Source organism: Saimiri boliviensis, chromosome 6 (assembly GCF_048565385.1).
Source record: "Saimiri boliviensis isolate mSaiBol1 chromosome 6, mSaiBol1.pri, whole genome shotgun sequence".
Classification (NCBI taxonomy): Eukaryota; Metazoa; Chordata; class Mammalia; order Primates; family Cebidae; genus Saimiri; species Saimiri boliviensis.
Genome location: NC_133454.1, coordinates 120087879 through 120110989, shown reverse-complemented (window position 1 = coordinate 120110989; position 23111 = coordinate 120087879). Strand labels below are relative to the sequence as shown.

The following is a 23111-nucleotide window of genomic DNA, read 5'->3' as shown; positions in this document are numbered from 1 at the left end:
AGTTCTGAGTGACTTCCTTTTGCCCCTCACCTTCCTAAATTGTCTGTTTATGCTAAGCAAATCTGCCTCCAGACCTTGCAGCCAGTTAGAGCTCCTGTCAATAGGATCTAGATGAAAAAGGTGAAGAAAATGCTTTCCGCAATCTGGCATGTTATTGCTTGAGGTTTGTAAGTACAGTTGTCGGGAGCAAAGAAGCATGGTGGTTTTAATGATCTATCACTGCCTAACAAACCACACCAGAGCTTCATGACTTCAATGACCTTTTTATCTCCTCTCCCAGTTCTGTGAGCGACTGGGCTCAGTCAGGCAGTTCTGGTCCTCATGATGGCTCTGGGGATGCAGTCATCTGGGACGTGGAAAGGGCTGGAACATCTGAGTCTACTCACATGGTTGCCGGTCCATCTGGGCTGTTGGCTGAGAGCTCAGCTTTGGCCGCTGGCCAGAGCACCTTGGTCCGCCTTCATGTGGTCTTACCATGTGGCTTGAGCTTCTCACACCACCTCGTGAGGGCTGCAAGAGGAGGGAGCATTCCAAGAATGAATGTTCGGTGGGGGAAGAAAGCAGAAGTTGTGGGTCTTCTTAAGGCCCTTAAGAGGCACTGAAGTCCCACACCACCACTTCTGCTTCTTTCTAACAGGTCAAAGCCACCGCAAGGCCAGCAGGGAAACAACGGCAGGGAAAATAAATCCCACCTGTTGGTGGCAGAATGGCAGCGCGCTGAAAAGGGTGGAGTTGACGGTGACTGTCTTTAGAGATGACCACACTAGTATTATCCCTTTTGCAGTCTCAAAGGATGTTGTAAGGCTCTTGGACAATAGGAGGTCGAAAGTTCCCAGGACAAAGGGCAAAGGGTAGAGGATGCAGCAGGGATTGATCGATCCTGTCGCCTACCGTTGCTCCCTCTACCCCTACCGCTCCATTCTCTAGCCCAGAGGGTTGTCACCTCGACTGTTGAGGAGGACGGGCTTGGGACAGCAAGTGGGGGAAATTTCGGTGTATCCAGTCTGTGACACCGTCTCTCTCTGAGTCAGGCTTGGACTGGGACTCCCCTGGTTCCCGTAGCAAATTGATGCTATGAGCCAAAAAATCCCTTCTGACTCCTTTTGCCACAGTCTCTGGTCTTACTTCCCTCAGGACCCAGAGGGGCCACAGCTCTAGAGTGGAATGAGTCTTGGCTAGGCACCTTTGCAACAAAAGAGAGGATAGGATAATATTGGCAGTGGCAGTGCCAACATTGAAAAAGAGCGATGGTGATGGGAATGGAGACTCCGTGGAGAGGATGGCTTTGCTGACAGCAGTCACCTTTCTAAAGGTGATGACAGGAAGGATGCTGGCTTTGACAATGGTGGTGATGATGGCGAAGGTAATGCTAACAGCAGGGCAGAGGGGAGGAAGGCGTTGATTTCAGAGACGTCCGAATACTGGGAGGAGGATTCAGTTAGGTGACAACGATGGAAGTGAAGACGGTGGCCGAGGTGTTTGGGGAAGATTATGGCTGCTGGTTCTGTTTGTTTGTTTGTTTTTTGAGATGGAGTCTCGCTCTGTTGCCCAGGTTGGAGTATACTGGTGTGATCTCAGCTCACTGCAACCTCCACCTCCCGGGTTCAAGCAATTCTCCTGTCTCAGCCTCCTGAGTAGCTGGGATTACAGGCGCATGCCACCACGCCCGGCTAACTTTTGTATTTTTAGTAGAGACAGGACTTCACCATGTCGGCCAGGCTGGTCTCAAATTCCTGACCTCAGATGATCCACCCGCCTCAGCCTCCCAAAGTGCTAGGATTACAGGCGTGAGCCACGGCGCCCAGCCTTGGCTGCTGTTTTATCAACTACCCCTCTGGTCCCACAGAGACCCTCAAGGTGCCCGCCTGCTGCCTGACCAGAGGTCTCCCCAGCCTGGGCCTTCCCCGCAAGAGGACATTGCCAACTTCCAGGTCCTGGTGAAGATCTTGCCCGTCATGGTGACCCTGGTGCCTTACTGGATGGTCTACTTCCAGGTGAGCAGCCCCGCCCTTTTTCTCTGGGGGCCTGGCTTCCCCGTCACCACCTGAATGGCCTCAGTTCTCATCATAGAGGCCCAGGGCATGTGAAAAGGAGGAAAGCCAGGGAATAAAGCAAGTTGCTGCCCTGTACCAGCTAGCATAGGGCCTGGCACAAAGCCATCCCAGCAATCCAGCTCCCTCGGGTGGCACAGTAAGAGGAACCCTGGAGATGGCTTCCTCCTCTATGCCACCTGCGGGAGTTGAATTACTGGGATGGCTTTGTGCCAGGCTAGGTCCTTGAATAACTTACCACATCTCTCTGGGCCCGTTTCCCCGTGTGGTGGCTTAAACGAGAGGCTTTTCCAGCTCTGCCGAATTCAGATTGTCTGTACCTGAGGCCCAGAGAGGGTGTGTTGGTTGCCCGAGGCCCCACAGCAGGCAGGTCAGGGCAAGCTCCTGTGTGTGGAGTACTTTCCAGCAGTGGTTCCCCAACCTGGCTGTGCTTCAGAATCACCTGCAGAGCTTTTAAAAACATGCTCTCTGTTTTAAAAACAGATTCCAAGTCCAACCTCAGGCTACTGAATCAGAATTGCTGGGGAAGTCTCTAGTTTAAGAAGACTAGACACTGTGTCAGGCTGGGCACAGAGGCTCATGCCTGTAATCCCAGCACTTTGGGAGGCCGAGGCCAGTGGATCACCTGAGGTCGGGAGTTCAAGACCAGCCTGACCAACATGGAGAAATCCCATCTCTACTAAAAATACAAAAAATTAGCTGGGCATGGTGGCGCATGCCTGTAATCCAAGCTACTTGGGAGGCTGAGGCAGGAGAATCACTTGAACCTGAGAGATGGTTTGTAGTGAGCCGAGATGGTGCCATTGCACTCCAGCCTGGGCAACAAGAGTGAAACTCTGTCTCAAAAAAGAAAAAGAAAAAGAAAAACAAAGAAACTTTTCAAATGATACTGATACTCAGGGTTGAGAAGTATTCCCTCCCACTCATCATATTACTCCCCGGTGGGGAAGTTAGTGATGTGTGTGTGTGCGTGTGTGTGTGCGCGTGCGCGCGTGTGTGTGTGATTGTTAGGGGGGTGGGCAGCAGCTGAATGCTAGCCCCCAGGTCATAAGGTCATTGTCGTCCATGCCGCCTTCATAGGAACATTTGTTGGCACTCCCAGCCTGCTACTTAGGGGTGCACAGAGCATGTTTACGCTGAGTCAGGAACATGTGGTAGGGGGAGGGTCTCCATGGCTGATTCTCAGTCATACCAGTTGGCAAATGGCTGCTGCCCAGAGCAGCCCACATGCCCTCCCCTGCCCCTGCCCTTCTTGTGGGAGTCTCCTGGATCCCACTCCATTTATATAGCAACTAAACAGGCAATGCCTGGTACGGGAGGGGGCCCCTGGGCCCTGCTCCTGCAGCTGTGTCCAGAGCTGCTCTGGCAAGTCTGTGTCTATGCACTTCTTGTGTCAACCTGTGGGGCTCAGCTTGGCTCCAGTGTCAGATGAGAACTCCCTGTGCGGGCAGCCATTATCTTTCCCGTTGCCACAAACATTTATCCATGCTTACTCTCTGCCGGGCCCTGGGGACACAAATACGAATCAGACCAGCTGTGCCTGGGCTCTGGGATAAGGCTGTGCACTGCTCGAAGGCCTGAGAGCAGAGCACAGGATGCTCCCTGCCCAGCCTGGCTCCCTCGGAGAAATGAGGGTGGAAAGGTGACTTTTTCCCTGAGACTGGGAGAGGGGACAGCTGCCCAGCTGCCCTGTGCTACTGCTGAGGAATGCCACCTGGGAGCTGGGAGGGGCACAGCCGGTTCCGCTCCAGCCTCACCCCTGTCTCTCTTGGCAGATGCAGTCCACTTACGTCCTGCAGGGTCTTCACCTCCACATCCCAAACATTTTCCCAGCCAACCCAGCCAACATCTCGACGGCCCTGAGAGCCCAGGGCGGCAACTACACGGTGAGAGATAAAGCATGTGTTCAGCACCCAGTTCAGCGCAGGTAGCGGCTTCCTCTGAGAAGAGGAGGATGAAACTGCCGTCACACTCTTCTTTCCTGGCCGCAAGGCAACCTCAGTATACAGGAAAAGCCCCTGGAGGAGTGCGGGCTTGTGCCACGGCACAGGCGTCCTGCCAAGATGCTCATTGCTTGAAAGAATTCAGGCCAGCTGCACACCCCCATGCTGCTGCTCTGAAGCAGGCCTCACTGCCTAATTTGCACCCTAAGATCAAGCACACTCAGGCCCCTTTTCAGCTCTTCCTTGTCCCCTCTTTCCCTGGGACTCTTAGATATCTAGATCTCTGCCTTTCCCAGAACTTTCAAAACCAGTTCCTTGGCATGTCAGAGACTCATGAAATCAATGATCTGCAGAGCTGGCAGATAAATGAGAAATTTGCAATCGTACTCCATTTCCTTGCTCATGGCAGACATCACTAGTCAATCATGACTTTTTTTTTTTTTTTTATGCTGAGCCCATGAATGTTCCACAATCAGCCACTACCAATTGATAAAACTTAGAATACAAGAGGAACCTATTTGCCATCTCTATATAATCCTACTCCCTGGTTACACAGCTGAGGAGCCTGAGTTCCAGAGAGAGGAAGGAGCTGAACCCCTGGGTCACCTCGGGCCAGTCTAGAGTCCAGATCTCCTGACTGCAGTGGGCTCCTTCCACTCTGCTAGCCTGCCTCTCGTGACTTCCTCCTGCCCAGATCCCGGAAGCCTGGCTCCTCCTGGCCAACGTTGTGGTGGTGCTGATTCTGGTCCCCCTGAAGGACCACTTGATCGACCCTTTACTGCTGCGGTGCAAGCTGCTGCCCTCTGCTCTGCAGAAGATGGTGCTGGGGATGTTCTTTGGTTTTGCCTCCGTCATTGTGGCAGGTGTGTGGAGGGATGTGGGGCAGGGGGCTGGACTTGGTCTGGGCTTGGGGGTGCTGGCTCCACCACGGGCTGGTGCTGAAGCGGTAGCCTGGGCAAGATCAGCGTCTCCCAACAGGCGTCAGCGTTGGCTTCCCAGAAGTGCAGGCTGAAAGAGACCCTCCTAACTAATCCAGCCTCCCCTCATTTTGACAGAGGAAGAAACTCAGGCCAAGAGAGGAACAGGTATTTTCCCCAGTGAATTACACGCTCTTTGAAGGCAGAGATTTTTTTTCTTTTTTATTCACTACTGTGAATCATGCATGAGAGCCCTCAATAAAAGTGTTGAATGAATTTTGCACTTAGTGGCAAATGAAGACTTACAAAAAATCCTCTTTCTTCCTCCATTTCAAAAGGATCTGAAGCAGTTTGCCGCAAAGTGGGGAGTGAGTGGGGAATGTTCAGCTAAAGAAGTCTTTCACCCTTTTGCACAAACCTGAACCCTTTTTACTTAATAACTTTATGACCCTGAAGTTACTCAGTCTCTGGGCTGCATCTTTAAAATGGGGATAGGTCTTTGGGAGGCTGAGGTCGGCAGATAGCTTGAGGTCAGGAGTTCAAGACCAGCTTGGCCAACATAGTGAAACCCTGCCTCTGTTAAAAATACAAAAATTAGCTGGGTGCAGTGGCATGCGCCTGTAGTCCCAGGCTACTCGGGAGGCTGAGGCAGGAAAATCACTTGAAACTGGGAGGCAGAGGTTGCAGTGAGCCGAGATTGTGCCGCTGCACTCCAGTGTGGGTGACAGAGGGAGACTCCATGGGGATAGGTGTCATTCAGACCCTGAGCAGTGCTCTGCTCTCATGGAACTCAGCCTGATGGGGGTGTTGTGAGGATTAAAGGAGATGAAATCTGCAAAGAACTCAGCCATGTGCCTGGATCACAAGTATGAGCTGGAGAAATGAAACCTCCATAAACGATATTGTATTGAAAGTGTGAAAACCAAACTAGATTTTTTCCCCAGCTATATCCTTACGGCAGTTTGTCCTATTTTATCCTCATAATAATTCTGGGAATGTTATTCCTGCTTTTTGCATAAGGGAACTGAGTTCAGAGAGGTTAAGTGATTTGCCCAAGGTCACACAGCTAGCCAGGCTAGGAACCCAAGACCTCTAACTCCATGTTTATTGTTCATTCCACTGGAACACAGCTATCTCCCAAGCAATGCAGGAGATGGAGATAACATAGTTAAACTTGAAAACCAGGTTAGAAATGCTACAGAAATACTTGACTTTGCAGTAGAGAAGTCATGTGATATGATGGAAAGTAGGTCAGCTTTGAAACCATACATACCAGGGCTCAAATCCAGCCCTGGCTACTTACCAGCTGCGACTGTGGGCTCGTTTCTTCACCTGTTTCACTTTCTTTACCAGGAGGGACACATACCAAATGCCTAGCTCATAACAGGTTCTCTGTTAATGAGAGTTGTTAACCGTTATAGAATGCAAAACTCAGCTCTGAGCTTCCTAGCAGCCAAGACAAAAAGGGAGGAGTTGGTCAAATCTTGGCCCCTCCTCCACCCAGTCCCCGCTCCCAGTCCAGTATTCTTTACCTTACCTGCTGCTGCTCAGTCAATCTTTGGCTACTTAATGAGTACCTCCCTGAGCCTATGTACAAGCTCTGCTGTGGGCTAAGCTGCCTGGGGTGGGCCTGACTGTAATTCCCCTCTGCTCCTCCACCAGGAGTCCTGGAGATGGAGCGCTTACACTACATCCACCGCAATGAGACAGTGTCCCAGCAGATTGGGGAGGTCCTGTACAACGCAGCACCACTGTCCATCTGGTGGCAGATCCCTCAGTACCTGCTCATTGGGGTCAGCGAGATTTTTGCCAGCATCCCAGGTACCCTGGATACCCTCCCCTGCTCCTGCACCACCGAAGGGCTCTTCCTGGTGGCACCTCCAAGTCTTGGGCTGTAGGGGTGCAGCCTCCATGGAGGAAGCATGGGGGAAGGTGGTGTTTCCAACCGGGACGGCATTCACCCAACGGGGATCTGTTATTAGCACCTGGTTCAAGTCAGCCAGTGTGACAGACACTGGGATTGGGAGGCGAGCAAGGCACTTCCCACACCAGCTTTCCATATGGTCCCCTAGGGCCAGGCTTTGGACACTTTGTGTCTTTGAAGTTGCTGTCGCCTCTACCTTAGATTGAAGGTGAACCCGTATTTCCCCTTCAGTTCTGAGCCTAAATACCAAGGTCCTTGGGCAGAAAGTGTCCTCCCTTCCCACCCCGTGTTCATCTCTCTATCAGAGCACACAGTACTCTGGGTCATAATAAGGCATTTCTCTTTTTTTCTTTTTAGACGGATTCTTGCTCTGTCGCCAGGCTGGAGTGCAGTGGTGTGATCTCGGCTCACTGCAATCTCCACCTCCCGGGTTCAAGTGATTCCCCTGCCTCAGCCTTCCGAGCAGCTGGGACTACAAGGCTCATGCCACCACGCCCAGCTGGGTTTTTTTTGTATTTTAGTAAAGATGGGGTTTCAACATGTAGGCCAGGATGGTCTTGATCTCCTGACCTCATGATCCACCCACCTCTGCCTCCCAAAGTGCTGGGATTACAGGCGTGAGCCATCCTGCCTGGCCTTAATAATACATTTCTATGTCCTTCCTTCCGCACCCTCCCAACCCCCTTTGTCGGGCTGGGAGCTAGAGCTGCAGGGCTGGGCAGACCCTTCAGTCAGCAAAGGAGCAAGGGCGTCCTCAGCTGCAGGTCCAGGGCTAGGCTGGGTCAGACATAAAGAGAAAACTGACCCTGGGCGCTCACTCAGATGGTGGGGAGAGAGTCATGCAAACAGTGAACCAGTGGAGTGCTGCGAAGACAGGGAAGAGTGTGGTGGGAGCCCTGAAGCATGGAGGGAGACGGGCGGGCGAGCAGGTAGGAGGAGGGGTCTTACAGGCAAAGGGAGCAGCATAAGCAAAGATCCAAGCCCTCGGGAATCATGGAGGATAGGGCTGGATAGGCCTGGGAGGTCTCCAAGAGCTTTGTGGGCTGAGCCCCACACTTTGGAATTTCTCCTGAAGACAACAGCGCCCTTCCCTTCCACAGGGTTTTGGCCCCGAAAGGACCCCATCAGAGATGCTTGAGACAGACGATCCTGGCTGTATGAGGAGGTCAGGAGTCGGGGGAGTTTAAAAAGCATTTGCAGGGCCAGGTGTGGTGGCTCACACCTGTAATCCCAGCACTTTGGGAGGCCGAGGCGGGAGGATCACAAGGTCAGGAGTTCAAGACCATCCCGGCCAACATGGTGAAACCCCGTCTCTGCTAAAATACAAAAAAAAAAAAAGCCAGGCATGGTGGCGTCTGCCTGTAATCCCAGCTACTCGGGAGGCTGAGGTAAGGGAATCACTTGAACCGGGAGGCGGAGGTTGCAATGAACCGAGATTGCACCATTGTACTCAAGCCTGGCGACAGAGCAAGACTTCGTCTCAAAAAACAAACAAACAAAAAAATTGCAGGAAATGACCAGGGCTGGGGGGTTGGATCTCCAGGGCAGAAGGAACAGAGAGAAGGACATACACTTAGAATTGATTTAGAATAGATTTCAGAGGTTGTATCAAAATGATTTGATGATGTTGAAGGTGGGCAGAGAGGGAGGGGAGAGAGAGGAGGTAAAGACGGTGTTGTCGCTGAAAAGAGAGACCCAGCAGGAAGGGGAGGAGGGGAGACAGAGCTAGTGGAGCACCCAGGTACAGGGGGTCAGCCAGGAGCCAGGTGAGCAGGGCAGAGGGGAAGGCGGCATTGACACTTAGGTGCTGTCATTGCTACTGAGTGGACAGGCATCCAGGGGAAGCCTGGAGGGTGGCTTGGTCGGGGGAGAGTCAGGGGCAGCAGGTAGGGCCCGGGCCTGTTCTCTGCACCTGCACCAGCCCCTGAGATCCTCTCTGCTCCCTCTCTGCAGGCCTGGAGTTTGCCTACTCAGAGGCCCCGCGCTCCATGCAGGGCGCCATCATGGGTATCTTCTTCTGCCTGTCGGGAGTGGGTTCACTGTTGGGCTCCAGCCTAGTGGCACTGCTGTCCTTGCCCGGGGGCTGGCTGCACTGCCCCGAGGACTTCGGTGAGTAGGGGAGCCTCCCCAGGAATGGGACACCGGTGGAGGGAGGCGTGGAGAGAAGGTGGCATCTACTAAGTGTTTTGACTCTGGGCAGAAGCAAGCTGAGGGCTAGCCTTGGGAGAATGGGCTTCTAGCCCCGGCTCAGCCAGTCACCCACAGCGCGGCCTCCCTCCTTGGGCCTTTGTTTCCCCAACTGTTGAGCTGAGTGGACCTCCAAGGCTCCTTCCGGCTTCTGGAACTCTGCCATTTCTGGCTGGAGGGTCACCTTTCTCACAGTATTTGTATTTCACACCCTCCTCTGAATAGCTGAAGAGGAATCGCAGGCACCCCTGGAGACCTTCAGGAAGCCAGGGATTAGCAGTTATCTGTCCAGGGACACTGGCAGGGATGGTGCAGGACAGAGGATCCCCGCCCTGACTCAAATCCAACTCCTCCTCTCCCCAGGGAATATCAACAATTGCCGGATGGACCTCTACTTTTTCCTGCTGGCTGGCATTCAGGCCATCACGGCCCTCCTATTTATCTGGATCGCTGGACGCTACGAGAGGGTGACCCAGGGCCCAGCGGCCCACAGCGGTTTCAGCCGCGACAGGGGCTGAACACGCCCCATTCCAACCCCCTCCCTTCACTCCAGCAGACAGACAGAAGCAGTCCCAGCTGTGGCTTCCTCGGTTTATTCTGTACCCAACATTGGAATGAAATGATTCCCATAAATAAGGGGCATGAGCCCTTCTTCATGACCATGGTCCATGACAAGGGGCAGGGCAGAGGAGGCCTGGGTGGGAGTCCTTGCGGGGCACCAGGCAGGGGACTTGGATCAAGTGCCAGAGGATGAGCAGGGGGCCAGGCGAGAGGCTCGGTGGGACCTCACCCTCGCTGCCCCAGCTGGTGCTGACCAGGTGGCTGCAGAGGGTCAGGAGCTGCCCCGGATCCTCTCCATGTAGTTGCGAAGCTCCTCTGGGTCCTTCAGCCCCATGTCCTCACACACCCAGCGGATGTCCTCCTCACCCGCCACCAGGATGGACTGCACAGCAGGGGCCCCTGTGGGCTCCTCAGGTGGCTGGGCTGGAGGGGCAGGCGCGAACGTCACGAACTCTACCCGCTTCCGCCGTCCCCCAGCCTCCTTTCGGGCCAGGGTGCTTGAGGAGCCAGTGGTGCCCCCAGGAGGGTCAGGGGCCAGGGTTGGGGCTTCTCCTCCTCCCCCACTCTCACAGGGGCAGCCTCCCTCCCCCTTGGGTGGGCCAGAGGACCGCCGGTCCAGCTGGCGGCTCAGTTCCTCCTGGTCAGTGCCCAGCCAGACCCAGTTGTGGGGTTGGGGGGAGGTGGGGCCAGTGGTGCTGTCGGGAGGCTCTTTGCGCTGATAGCGCAGGATGAAGACCACACCATTGACCAAGAAGATGAAGATGGCCACACAGAAGATTCCCAGCAGGGCGTACATGCCCAGTTCTAGGTCGGTGACACGCTGAGGGGCGGGGACCATCTCTTCCTCCTCTTCCTCCTCCTCCTCCTCCCTGGCTTCAGTCTCCTCCTTCCTGGCCTCCTCCTCTGCCCGCTCAAACTTGCCCCTCACGCCCATGCTGCCCCCGACACCGCCTGCCGCCTGCTGTTCACCGCCCACGGTGGCTTCCGTGGCTGGCGGGCTCCAAGCAGGGCCGGATGGGAGGGCAGGGGCCAGTGTGGAGACAGGGGGCAGCCCCAGCCAGGCAGTGCCAGAGGCCAGAGGCACACGGTGGCGGCCCCGGCGGCAGGGCTCGGGCGGGTGCAGAGCCACGTGCAGCGGCAGCCCCTCAGCGCCTGCCCCACTCACCACCACCCCGAGCTGAGCGCCCTGCTCCTCCGCTGGCAGGACGGCAGCGGGCTCCTCGGCTGAGACGGACAGTCCCAGGTCACGGTGGTCGTAGAGCTCAGCCGGGGCCAGAGTGTGATCAGAGAAGGACAGCCACAGGGAGAGGGCCACCTCCTGTGGGGCACACAGACACAGGCAGAGACACGCGAGGGCACGCACGCATGCAGAGAGAAACCACTCCCACAGAGACAGGCCACATGGAGGAAAGACCAGAGAGAGAACAGACACAGGCAGATGGACACAACACAGGGAGAGAGGGGACGCGTGTCAATCACCTGTCTGCCACTCAGCCCCAGGGTCTGAGTTACTGGGAGGATCCTCAGAGCCATCTAACCAACATCCCACTGCCTTGCTCCAGCCTCTGCTTGATCACCCCCAGCTGCAGAGAGCTCACTACCTCACAGGGAAGTCAGTCCTCACTCTGAAAACCCTAAGGTAAGGGGTCGAGGTGCGAGGGGCTCCTCCCTCCAATCCCCCTCTACCATAGCCCCCATCTGGAGATGCTGACCTCATCCCCCCGACCCCCCAGCTGTCACCTGCTTTGGGGCGGGATGGGCTGACTGTGCCCAGCACGTGGCTGTAACCTCCCCGGGGTGGGTTGTGCCCCGGCTCAAGGTCAGCGAGATGCCCATCACCGGCTGCACCCGCAGCTCCAGCACCGAGACCTTGTCGTCCGTCACGGCCAGCGCCTGCTCCCCAAGGATGGAGTCAGACAGCGGGGAACGGACCTGAGGGTGGGAAGGGGCCAGAAGTTGGGGGGCCTTCCACACAGCCCCCACTCAGAGGGAACCAGTGCTCCCAATACCCTCAGAGGCTGCTCTCTGGAGGTGGGGGGGCCTTCCGCACAGGTAGCCCCCACCCAGAGGGAACTGGGTGCTCCCAGCACCCCCACAGGCTGCTCTCCTTCCACCCTTTGCACCCTAATGCATACCTGAATCCCATTTGCACACCTAGGGGACAGTTTCCTTTTCCCTCAAGACCTGGTCCCCACATTACCCACACCTCAGACCTTCATACCTAGAGGGCTCCCCCGTTATGTGGCCACCCCATTCGGAGCCCATCCCCAATCCCACTGCACTCGGCCTAGACCACGCACCCCCACACATGCCCTGAGCTCTCTGCACTCTTCACTCCCGCTCCTGAACATTCTAGGGGCCCCTACACCCCTCTCCGGGTCCGCTCTCCTGGTGGCTGGCTGCTTACCTCAATGGAGGTGACTCCGGGCTCCCGGCCCACAAGGACGCGGCCACCCTCCAGCGAGGCTACACGCGGGTCCAGCACATGGGCATGCGGTGCCACGAGGTGGGACACGTCCAGCAGCCAGTCCGAGCCGAGCAGGTGTGTGAGGCGGCGGCCGCCGTCCAGCGGGTGGGCCGCAAAGGGGGCGAGGAAGCGCACGCCGGCGCGCTGGTACTGCAAGTGGCAGCCTCGGGCGCGCCCCTCGGCCTCATCTGCCGCCTCTGAAGCAGGTTCTACAGGCCTGCGGGGTGGAGGAGGCGGGGCAGGGGAGGGGACAGGGACTGGCCATCAGCACTGCGCAGCTCCAGCCTGCCCCGGGCCCAGCTGCTGGAAACCCACAGATCCTTGCTGGAGGCTCCTAATCACCAGTGGCCCCTGTTTCTCAAACAGACATCTGCTCCTCCTGGGGTCAGGCCCTTCCACCTGCAGGAGAGCTGCCCCAGCCCACTCCCAACTGGCGCTGTTCCTCGATCCAGTCCACACCACTCTTGCTCCCAAATGGACCCCAGGGGAGATACTCTCTTACGGGGACCCTGGGCACGCTCACAGTCTGGAGGGCCTGGAAGCTAGATTCTAGAGGCCTGGGCTGCCTTGCCTGGGTTCTGGGGAGCCCTCTCCAAGGATGTTCACTTCCCGAGCTCTGTGCCATCTTAGGCTCTGAGAGTATAGCAGTGACCAGCATAGACAGACCCTGCCTTCAAGGGGCTTACGTTCTCAGGGGAGGAGTGTGGAAAGGATGGAGATTAGGAAGTGGCGGGTGCCAGGGAGAAGTGAGGCAGGGAAGGAGGAGAGGGGCGCAGAGGTCAGCAAGTTCACAGAAAGCGGTCACTGGCTGGGTGGTCAAGGGTGGAGGTGGGCAGAAGGGACTACAAGCAACAGGGCAGTTTTCAGACCCTGGCTGTGTCCCCTGCGCCCTCTCCGTCCCAGTGTGACTCGCCAAGGCCTGCCAGCTTCCTCAGGCCTCCACTCACCCTTCGGCAGGGCCAGGTACCCTCCAGCCGCGGACCTGCTCCAGGGTGGTGTCAGTGAGCTCGATACGCAGCGGTAGCAGTGGGGCCCACACGGTCAGCCGCAGCGAGGCCCGGAGCCGGCGCCACCAGAAGTCTACCCGCACGCCCCGGGCACCCCGGCTCTCCTTGCCAGCCACGAACACGGCATCACAGGCCTCAGACACCTATCGGGGAGGAGAAGGCAGGCAGGCGGGCTAAGCCACTAAAGACAGGTGTGAGGCTGAGCCTGTGGGTGGCTCACGCCTGCAGCCCCAGCACTCTGAGAGGCCAAGGTGGATGGATCCCTTGAGTCCAGGAGTTTGAGACTAGCCTGGGCAACATGGCCAAAATCCCTTTCTACAAAATATACAGTAAATCGGCCAGACGCGGTGGTTCACGCCTGTAATCCCAGCACTTTGGGAGGCCTAGGTGGGTGGATCACCTGAGGTCAGAAGTTCAAGATCAGCCTGACCAACATGGTGAAACCCCGTCTCTACTAAAAATACAAAATTAGCCAGGTGAGGTGGCACATGCCTGTAATCCCAGCTACTCGGGAGGTTGAGGCAGGAGAATCACTTGAACCCAGGTGGTGGAGGTCACAGTGAGCCGAGATCATGCCATTGTACTTCAGCCTGGGCAACAGAGTGAGACCCCATGTCAAAAAAGAAAAAAGAATTACAGTAAATCAGCCAGATGTGGTGGCACGTGCCTGTAGTCCCAGCTACTGGGGAGGCTGAGGTGGGAGGATCTCTTGAGCCTGGGAAGCTGTGACCACAGTGAGCTGGACTGCACCATTGCACTCCAGCCTGGGGACAGAGTAAGACTGTCTCAAAACAAATAAATAGATTTTCAAAAGGACAGAAAAGAAAGAAAATAAAAGAAAGAAAGAGAGAAAGAGAAAGGAAGGAAGGAAGGAAAGAAAGAAAGAAAGAGAGGCATGGGCCAGAAGAGAGCAGCCCTGACCTCAGGCCATAGGCCCGGCTCCCACTGCGTTCAGCTCTGTTTCACTGGAGTGCATGTGGCGGCAGGACTGCTGGTGAAGCCGCTGTTTTTTATTTAAGAAGATTTTACTGTAGGGGCCATTCTTTGAGTTCCCCTGGGGCTCAGTCGGGGAAACTGGTCATTGCATACCTGTCTTCCCCCTGGCAGAGCAGGGGTGTGAAGCCATAACTCTGGCTTCTTATTCTCGCTGGCCTTTGACACTGCTCCTGGAGCCACCTGGCAACCGGCTATAGCCACGTAGGCAGAGGTGGGCAAGGCCAATCTCCCCACCGAGGGCCCTCCAGCAGGAACCACACGCATTTGAGCAAAGGGCGCCACAAGGTGGGAAAGGCACTTCCTCCATTCAGGTGGCTGGGATTTGCAAACACGCAGGCTCCATGCTTCCCCTTCCAGAACTTCAAGAGAAAATTGCCCTACTCCCCTTTTTTTGGCTTCACAATCTCAAATAATAATAATAAACTTTACCATTATGTAATTATTACATCATATTACAATAGCAGTAGCTGATGTTGTTCCAGCTCCTGCTGTCTGCCAAATACTGTCTTAAGGTGCTTTTAATTCTTTTTTTTGTTTTGTTTTGTTTTGATATGGAGGTTCACTCTTGTTGCCCAGGCTGGAGTGCAATGGTGCAATCTCGGCTCACTGCAACATCTGCCTCCCAGGTTCAAGCAATTCTCCTGCCTCAGCCTCCCCAGTAGCTGGGATTACAGGCATACATCACCATGCCAGGCTAATTTTGTGTTTTTAGTAGAGACGAGGTTTCTCCATATTGGTCAGGCTGGTCTCGAACTCCCAACCTCAAGTGAACAGCCCACCTTGGCCTCACAAATTTCTGGGATTACAGGCGTGAGCCACCGAACCTGTCCTGCTTTTAACTCTTACAACAATCCAAAGATATGTTCCCATTTTAAAGTTTAGGTAACAAGGCTCAGAGAAGTTAAGAGACCAATCCATGATCACCCAGCTGGTTGACAACAAAGATGCGTTTCAAACCCAAACCTTCTGCTCCCAAAGTACATGCTCTCAACTGTCTCAGAGTACAGCTCGTTTGCCAGTGCAATAATGAGCATGAAAGTGTCTAAGGTTGTGGGATGGCTGTTAGGGTTACGTAGCTCCCACTTGACTCAGGAGAGAGGCAGCTGGAACAGCAGAAGTTGAAGCTGTGGTTCCTCCCATGAGGTTTCTGGTCTCAAGAAGAAGCTATTCTCTTGGGGGCACACATGAGGAAGGAAGAAAGGTGTGAGTGTGTTAACTGTGTCCACACAAATGCAGAGTCACATGACCTGGGGACCTGCCACTCACCTGCAGGACCTGTGTGTTGGCCGACTCACAGCCGACGTGCTCTGTCACCTCTACCAAGGCCCCCCTGCTGTCCACGGTGACAAGGCGCACGGGGACATGCTGGGGTACTCCAGTCAGCGGTGCTGTATTCACTAGCTCCTCAGCCTGGGGGTGAAGGAGGGGCTCAGCTCCAGGCCCCTCAGCTTCTGGGGCTCCTGGGACTTGGCCTCCAGCCTTCCCTGGTAGAGAGGGAGGTCTCCTTACCTTGGCCAGTGGGATAAGAGCTCTGATGTCCCGCTCCGACACCAGGATTTCCCACACCATTTTGTCCTTCTCTGCTTCAGGGGCCTGGCCTGGGTACTCCAGCTGCCACGTGACGGGGCGAGTGACCGCTACGCCCCCGCCAGTGCTATTCTCCACCATGAAGTCCACCCATAGGAACTCAGACTGTTCAAGGGGACTGCTGGTCAGAAGAGAGAGAAGCCAAGTGTTTGCTAGCTGCCAGGCATGGCCTCAGCACTTCTTGCATTCATGATTATCCTCATTTTACACAGGAGGAAACTGAGGCACAGACATTATGTAGCTTGCTTAAGAACATGCAGTAAAAAGTAGCGGGGCTGGGATCTAAACCCAAGCATCCTCGCTCCAGACCCCAGGCTCTGACCCATTCTCGGCCTCTCTAAGATCCATGCAGCCACTAACCACCTCCCACCCGGCAAGCTGGTTGGCTTTCCGGCCTGCCTGGACCCTCTTCACCCAGACTTCCGCTTTCCACAGCCACTGAGGTGGCATGAGAACAATTCACTTCCAGGTCCCAGAACCAGTCACTTGACCCTCTGAATGATAAGCTTCCTTTGGTCAAACAAACAACTGTCCTGGGAAGTGCCCAGCGTGCTTGATATGCAGTACCTTATTTTATTTTCAAAAACACTAAAGGGATGCATTATGATTCCTATTTCATAAGTGAAGAGACTGAGGCTCTGATTGGGGAATGTTAACTGGCTTGCCCAAGGTTTTGCCCATCCCAAAAGCATCAGAACCAGAATTCAAAAGGGCAACCGAGTCAGGGCATGAATAAAAAGCGTTTGCAAATATTCAGAACTGCAGCTGGGCTTTTTAGGGGAATGTGAATGTCCCAGAGAAAGGATCACTTGGTGGAAGCAGGGGGAGGGGGTAGTGGCTACGAGGGCTATACCTGGGGGACAGGATTGGTTATATCACTTAGAATAAGAATCACAGACACTTGCTACGCTTGGCACATGGCTGGGCTGGGAAAACAGTAGTTGGATGGATGAATGAATGAATGGATTATGCCTGCTCAGCGCTGCTTTCTTGCAAAGGTCTGTCCTTGGGTCTGCTCATCTGGGGATCTAGAGGCAGCATGGCAGCCCCCAAATCTGCCCACCTCCACTCTGTAACCAGCCCTCCCTCCCCTGGGCCCTGGGTGGAGGGAAATCACCCACCTGGAATCTGGCTCTGTGAGCCCAACACGGTGGCAGGTGATGAGGGTGGTATGGTGCTTGGAGCCCTTGAAGCGGTCGAGCTTGGCAGTCCAGAGCGTGGGCTGGGCTGGGCGGGCGGCTGTCACATGCAACCCCTTCTTCACCTTGATCCTGAGGAAGAAGAGGGTATAGGCTCAGTTTAGCAAGGTGGATGCTGAACTGTGGGCTGGACTGAAGGGGAAGACAGGGGGCCAAAGCTGCCTGAACTCCCAGGCTCCAGTCTGAATCTCCTCTTCACCGTCCTCCAACCCAGAAGGACCCCGCCTCAGTACAGCTCACACCTTACAGCTCTCCCCCACCCAGAAACCACTACGCCTCCCCTCTGCCTATAAGGTCAAACCTTAGCCTGGCATTCGGGGGCCCTCCAGGGTCTGGTCCAGCCTTACCTTCGGCTGTGACATCTCTCCACGCACTCTCTGCTTCGGCTACACACAAGTTCCTCCCCACATACACAGCACCCATTCCTGGCTCCAAGCCTCTGCCCAGGCTGTGACCTTCAGCCTGCTCTGCCCTTTACCTTCCTCTACCTGCTGATGCTTTAAGCCTCCAACAACTCACAGACTACTTCCTTTGATAAGCTGGGAAGAATTTCCCCCTTACGGCACCCAGTGACTCAAGCCTCCGCAGCACTTTGGACCTCCTTCAGTGCGCACACACCCACGTGCCTTCTAATCCAATTCATGCCCACCCAGCTCCCTTCGCTACCACTGCGGGCCCCTTTCTGCCAGTTGGGGACTGGGCCTTGCTCATGTTTGGATCTGCAGAGTGAAGACACAGGGCTTGGCAGGCTGTAAGTGTCTAGGAAAGATCTGCTTAATAAGAGTGTGCAGGAGGGTGTGGGGCTGGGGAGACGCTGAGATGGGACACACACAAACCCAGGCTAGGGGCTTGAAGCCAGGTGTAGGTTTCAGAGCCTGTCCGCAGACCACCCTGCAGCCCTCGGGAAAGGTCTCATTACAAAGTGAGCCAGTCCCAGTGCCTTACCCTGACCAAGCCCAGGACTAGCCTGCCTAGAACTCAGGCTTCTTCTCAGAATCCTAAATCCTGAGACAGGCCTCTCCCACGGACTCCTGTGCTAGGCTCCGAAAGCTAGTCACACTCTGGAAGTCCTTTCTGGGTAAACGGGGTAGGTAGGTGGGGGCTGCTTTAGGGGAACTTATTACAGAAAATGACACAAAGAATGAAGGCCTTCCTGTGGGGAAGAGCAGGCTCTGTCCAAAGGCTAGGGACCTGCGGCTAGGGTGGCTAGGAGGGAGAAAACGCAGGTGAACGTGATTGGGGCAAATATCCCTCTCTGGAGCACTGGACCAAGAGCCCATGCCCAGTTACTGCATTGTCTAGTTTCTAAGCCCTATGCGGATTCCCCTCCCTGGACCCTTGCAGTTGCCCTGAAAGTCAACCATGTTAGCCCCACTGGACAAAGGAATCTCAGGGAGGTGCCAGGGAGAGGGGCAGCTTCCTACTTCTAGGGCTGTGCCCATCATGGGGTCCCACCATGCACAATCACAGCTCTTTACCTGGAAGGAATCTGGTGGACACATGTTTTGCAGAGGTCAAGGATTCCAGCAAAGACCCCAAGTCTTCCTGCAGAGGTTCCTACCCTTACCCACCCCCATGGCCTGGTGCTCACCGCAGGGTCAGAAGGCTCGCTGTGAAGTTGTGCCGAAGCAGGAGGGTGGCACTAAAGAGCTGGCCGGGCCGCACTGGCACGTCGGGTACCCGCAGAGTCACAGCTTCGTCCAGAGGTACCTCCCGGTACTGCGGGGGATCTGCCGGGCGCAGCTCCACACCCCCCACTGGGAGTGCCTGCTCCCCAGGGTCGTTCTCCCCACCGGGGCCACAGCTCCCTGGGCCCTCGGCCGCGGGCTCAAGCGTGTAGGCCAGCTCGGCCCGTGTGGTGGAGCCTTGGGAGAACCAGTGCGAGGGAAGCTCCAGCTCCACCACGCAGGCGCCCAGGGATGGCTGTGAAGACACGACAGCAGTAATTGACATGCGGGTGGGGGCTGGGAAGGAACAGGATTCCCAGCACCCATGGCAGGAAACCCAGAGCTGGAGGGGCTCATGAAAGGGAGGGCCAGCTTGGGCTGGAGACAGCCTGGGTGACACAGCAAACTGGTGACACGACCGGGTCTAGGTTTTAAGAGCGCATCTGCAGACCACTCTTCGGCCCTTAGGAAAGGTCTTACTACAAAGTAAAAGTCAGCCAACCCCAGTGTCTCACCCTAACCAAGGCCAGCATTAGCCCGCCTAGAATCCAGTCTTCTCAGAATCCTAACGCCCAAGAGACGAGACGCCTCTCCCATGGACTGTTGTGCGAGACTCCAGAATAGTGGAAACAGCAATTGTAAAAGTAATACTAATAATTATGCAAACACACTGGCTGAGTGATTACGCTGCCATAAGCTTTCTGACATTCATCTCATTTATTCCCGACTCCAATTCCAGATGAGGTAGGAATTGTTATTACCCCATTCTTCAGATGAGGAAGCTGAATCTCAGAGAGATTAAGTTACTTGCTCAAAGTCACACACCAAGGACTGAACTCCCCATCGGACCCTAAATAACCTTTTCACAGCACTGAAAGTTAGTGAGGCAGAAGGGGAGTTGGGTGGTCCACAACCCCCACGCATCCCAGGAGTGGGGCGTTCCTCTTTGCCATGGGACCACCACCTGGCTGATGCAGCAGCAGGACCAGCCAAGGTGGGGCCTGTCCACTAACCTGGAAGCGGCAAGCTCGATGAGTAGTGCCTGCAGGGTGTGTGGCATGGAGCCGGGCACAGGGCAGGCTGCCAGACCCCGGTGGCCAATCCTGTCCTTTGAGGTGGAAAAGAACCCGGGCGTGGGGCTCCGCTGGTGTCACAGCCGCTTCCACTGAAACAGCCCGCACATCCCATGGGACTGGCCGTTGGTGGGGCTCAGTGACTCGAGGGGGGACCACCTGAGGGAGAATGACAGAGCTTAACAAAAGAGGTTTCGGGGGACGATCTAGGACAGGCGTCCCCAAACTTTTTACACAGGGGGCCAGTTCACTGTCCCTCAGACTGTTGGAGGGCCGCCACATACTGTGCTCCTCTCACTGACTACCAATGAAAGAGGTGCCCCTTCCTGAAGTGCGGCGGGGTACCGGATAAATGGCCTCATGGGGCCGCATGCGGCCCGTGGGCTGTAGTTTGGGGACGCCTGATCTAGGAAGATGGGATCCCAGCTTGGCAGAAGAGAACCTTTATGGGGACTCAGCTTCCCCCTCTGGAATATGAGGATCACCGCCGGGGCTGGGGAAGGCTCCCAAGCCATACCCAGCAGACCTCAAGTCCTGAGTCCTGTTAGGCCAAGAGTGTCCCCTCCTTACCTGCTGAGTGGCAAAAGGTGGGTAGGAGGCCCGGAGAAGTGGCTGGGCCCTGGGCCAGGGCTGCAGGAGCAGAAAGGTCTCAGATCGGGAGCTCAGAGAGGAGTTGGCAGGTGGGTAGTGGTCCACCTGCTGTACACGGAAGTGCTCAGGGGCATCTAGGAGCTCCAGGGCTGCCGGCAGGTAGACAGGGTCCAGGGGAGCCTGGCCACAGTCCACTGAGGAGGGATAAGAGGGAGAGATGATGACGGTTCCAGAGCTGGCAGGGGCTGACCTGAGTGCCATGCTGGGACACAGTGGTTGTGGGCAGGGGAGGGAGACAAAGGCTGTAATGTCCCTTTTCCTCTCACCACCATTTCACAGATGAGGTCACTGAGGCCTAAAGAACCTCACACAGGTAGTACGTAGCAAAGCCAGGATTCAGATCTGAGTCCAGGACTGGAGGCTTCCCAGCCATTCCTTCTCCTTCCCACAGAACTTGGCCTTCTCTCCAGTGCAGCCTTCTCCATGTCGCCTTTTCCCCACTCCTCCCCTCTACTCGCCTCTGATACCAAGGCATTTCTGGGGGACAGCTCTCCGCAGCCTGGACTAATTTGGTAAAAGATGGCAATGAAGTGAGCTTTCTCTGCCCTGAACCCTTGGCCAGGCTTGCTGGGCATCCACCCCTCCTCCCCCATCGTTGCTATGGCAACCTGCACCGCCTTTCCAAGCTTGCTCCCTTCTTCCCTGTACCGACTGGTACCGAATGCAAGTGTGGGATGGGTGGGTGCAGATGGAGGTGGGGAAGAGGTCTGTGAAGCCACTTGCTTGCCCTGGGGGCGGGGTGGGGACCATGAGCCTGGGGAGATGGTCAAAATGGTCAACCGCCAGAAGGACAAAGGACCACTAAGGTTATATTGGTTTGCACTATGAACTCTAATAATAGCATTTTTTGAATGCTATCTGCAGGGGTGAGGATTTAAATATTGTATGTGTATTAACTCTTTGAGTCTTTGTAATAATTCTGTGAACCAGGTTCTATTATGATGAATCCCATTCTGTGGCCGTAGAAAATGAGGTGGAGAAGTTACGGTGCTTGCCTGCAGTTCCACAGCTGGAGGGTGGAGGAGCTGGGAGTCCATCCCAGGCGTCAGCCACTAGACCACCCCGAGTCTCCACCTGCACCTCTTTCCCCACTCTCCACTGCAACGGTGCACCCTGCAGGCTTCACTGCCTGGACGCCTCTCCTTTCCTCTCCTCTGCCCGGTGGCTCCTCCCTCATTCAGGGCCAGGAGTGAATATTGCCTCCTGAAGGAAGCCCTCCTTGGCGCTTTCCCACTAGTCTCCTGTCTTTTGCAACCCTCCTGGGTGCCTCCTCTGGAATTAGTCATCTTCCTATCAACCAGGGACTTTGTCTTGCTCATCCTGGAATTCCTCCAAACTGGGAAGCTCTCCCTAGAGATGACTTCCTGGGAGCCTGGAGACCTGAATTTAAACTGATGAAACTTGGGTCAGTCATTGACATTTTGAAGCCTTGGTTTCCTCATCTGTAAAAGGGGCAGGAGCATTAGGTGACACTGGACAGGGGAGGGCTGTGTAACTGTGGAGCGCTGTCTGGAGGGAGGAGGCATTATTCCTACTGTGTAATGGATTTGACAAGGTTTTCCTCCTCTCTCTGCTAGGACTCCCACCGGGTCCCTCGGGGTGGGGAGCAGGTGGCTGAAAGCAACCCCACAGCTAGCTCCCTCACAGCCCCACAGCTGGACTGTGGGTCAGGGGTGGGGGATTTGGTTTCAACCTCCTTCCTGGCCCTCCCCACCAAGGAGCATATGCCTGAGAGCTCTCCCCGCCCCCACCCCCTGCCCGAAGCATAACAGGTGACTACTGCTCCCTGGGGGCAGCCACTGGCTTCAGGTTCGCCTCCTACTCCATTGCCTCCGTAATTATAAGATGCTCTTAGTCCGACTCCCACGGACTCCCATCACCCAGCGCTGGGCTCTGTCGGTGAGGAGGGCAGAGAATGTTTCACTGTCCTTCTGTCTTCTATGGCCTCCTTTGCCTTGCAGCCACAGCCGGCTCCCTAGCCCAGGCCAAGGGAATCTGACCCCCTCCCCCCGCCCCGAAACACAGGAAGTTGCTGCCCTTTCTCCAGTGACAGGAATCTTCCCAAGGGCTCCGGAAGGCAAGGATGAGGCGTCCCTGGAGGCGCCAAGGTCAGGGAGCCCCTGGGGGAAGGGGGAGGAGGGGCTGACGTATCTCGCAGGTCCCTGGCAAGGGGCTGCTTTCCACTCCCCAGGTGGGGTGGGGTGGTGGTGGGGGAAGGAGGCTAGGAGGGTGCAGCGCTACAGACCACAGATGAAGGAGTGGGGGTGATGCTGGTGCGCCCGGGACCCAGGCCGCCAGGTTGGATGGTCGGGCTGAGAGACCCCTCGCAGACGGTGCGGGACCGGGAAACCCCTGCGCCAGGCTGCCCCGGGTCAGAAAGGAGTTGCCGAGTCGTGCCAGGAAGGAAGCCTTAGGGGCGAGCAGCTGGGACAGGTTCCCGAGGGCAAGACCTCTCCGACCCTCAGGGCGCTGCGGGGCGACCCCGCTCAGGGTTCACCCCGAGAATCCGAAGGTTCGTGGCTCCCGGGCATCACTCGCGCCCTCTCGGCCCGGCCAGGCCCAGCCGGCCCCCGCCTCCCGCCCGGCCCTCCCCTGCCGCTGACCTCTTACGACTTCCAGGGCGAGGGCCACAAGGAGGCAGAGCCAGGGGCCGTAGGGCCCCCGAGGGGCCGCTGCCGCGCGCCCGGCGATCCAGGCGCACATCCTTCCCACGGAAGGCGGGGACGAGGCGGGCGGCTCAGGTGGGCCCAGTCCCGCCCGGCATCTCCCGCGCCCGCTCCGCGCCGGCCCCACCTGGCTCGCTGGGTCCCCGCCGCCGCCGCCGCCGCCGCCACCCGCCCCGCGGCTGCAGTTCCCAGACAATGGAGCGGGAGCAGCGGGG

General features: G+C 56.2%; 2 protein-coding genes across 6 annotated transcripts in view; one reads left to right on the top strand and one right to left on the bottom strand.

The window, feature by feature from the left end:
• The window catches only part of SLC15A3 (solute carrier family 15 member 3), a 16429-nt gene extending 6771 nt beyond the window's left edge, over nt 1-9658 (top strand). The window contains exons 3-9 of one of the 4 annotated variants that reach the window (XM_074401552.1): nt 1847-1994; nt 3827-3937; nt 4689-4857; nt 5050-5079; nt 6574-6732; nt 8789-8944; nt 9386-9658. In XM_074401552.1, coding sequence (XP_074257653.1) covers nt 1847-1994; nt 3827-3937; nt 4689-4857; nt 5050-5079; nt 6574-6732; nt 8789-8944; nt 9386-9540 — 928 coding nt within the window. In that variant the 3' untranslated portion in view covers nt 9541-9658. The other 3 variants (XM_039470455.2, XM_074401553.1, XM_039470456.2) reach the window with 3 other exon arrangements.
• Nucleotides 9600-23111, bottom strand: TMEM132A (transmembrane protein 132A). Of its 2 annotated transcripts, none has more exons than XM_010335296.3 (11): nt 22834-23111; nt 20150-20364; nt 19520-19738; nt 18431-18762; nt 16762-16911; nt 15563-15761; nt 15320-15463; nt 12998-13200; nt 11991-12267; nt 11324-11515; nt 9600-10901 (listed from the first exon to the last, which is right to left on the bottom strand). In XM_010335296.3, exons 1-11 carry the CDS (start codon nt 22931-22933, stop codon nt 9855-9857), a joined length of 3078 nt encoding a protein of 1025 aa, XP_010333598.1. In that variant the 5' UTR covers nt 22934-23111; the 3' UTR covers nt 9600-9854. The 2 variants fall into 2 exon arrangements, with proteins under 2 accessions (XP_010333598.1, XP_003920239.1); XM_003920190.3 differs by having other exon boundaries at nt 15563-15758.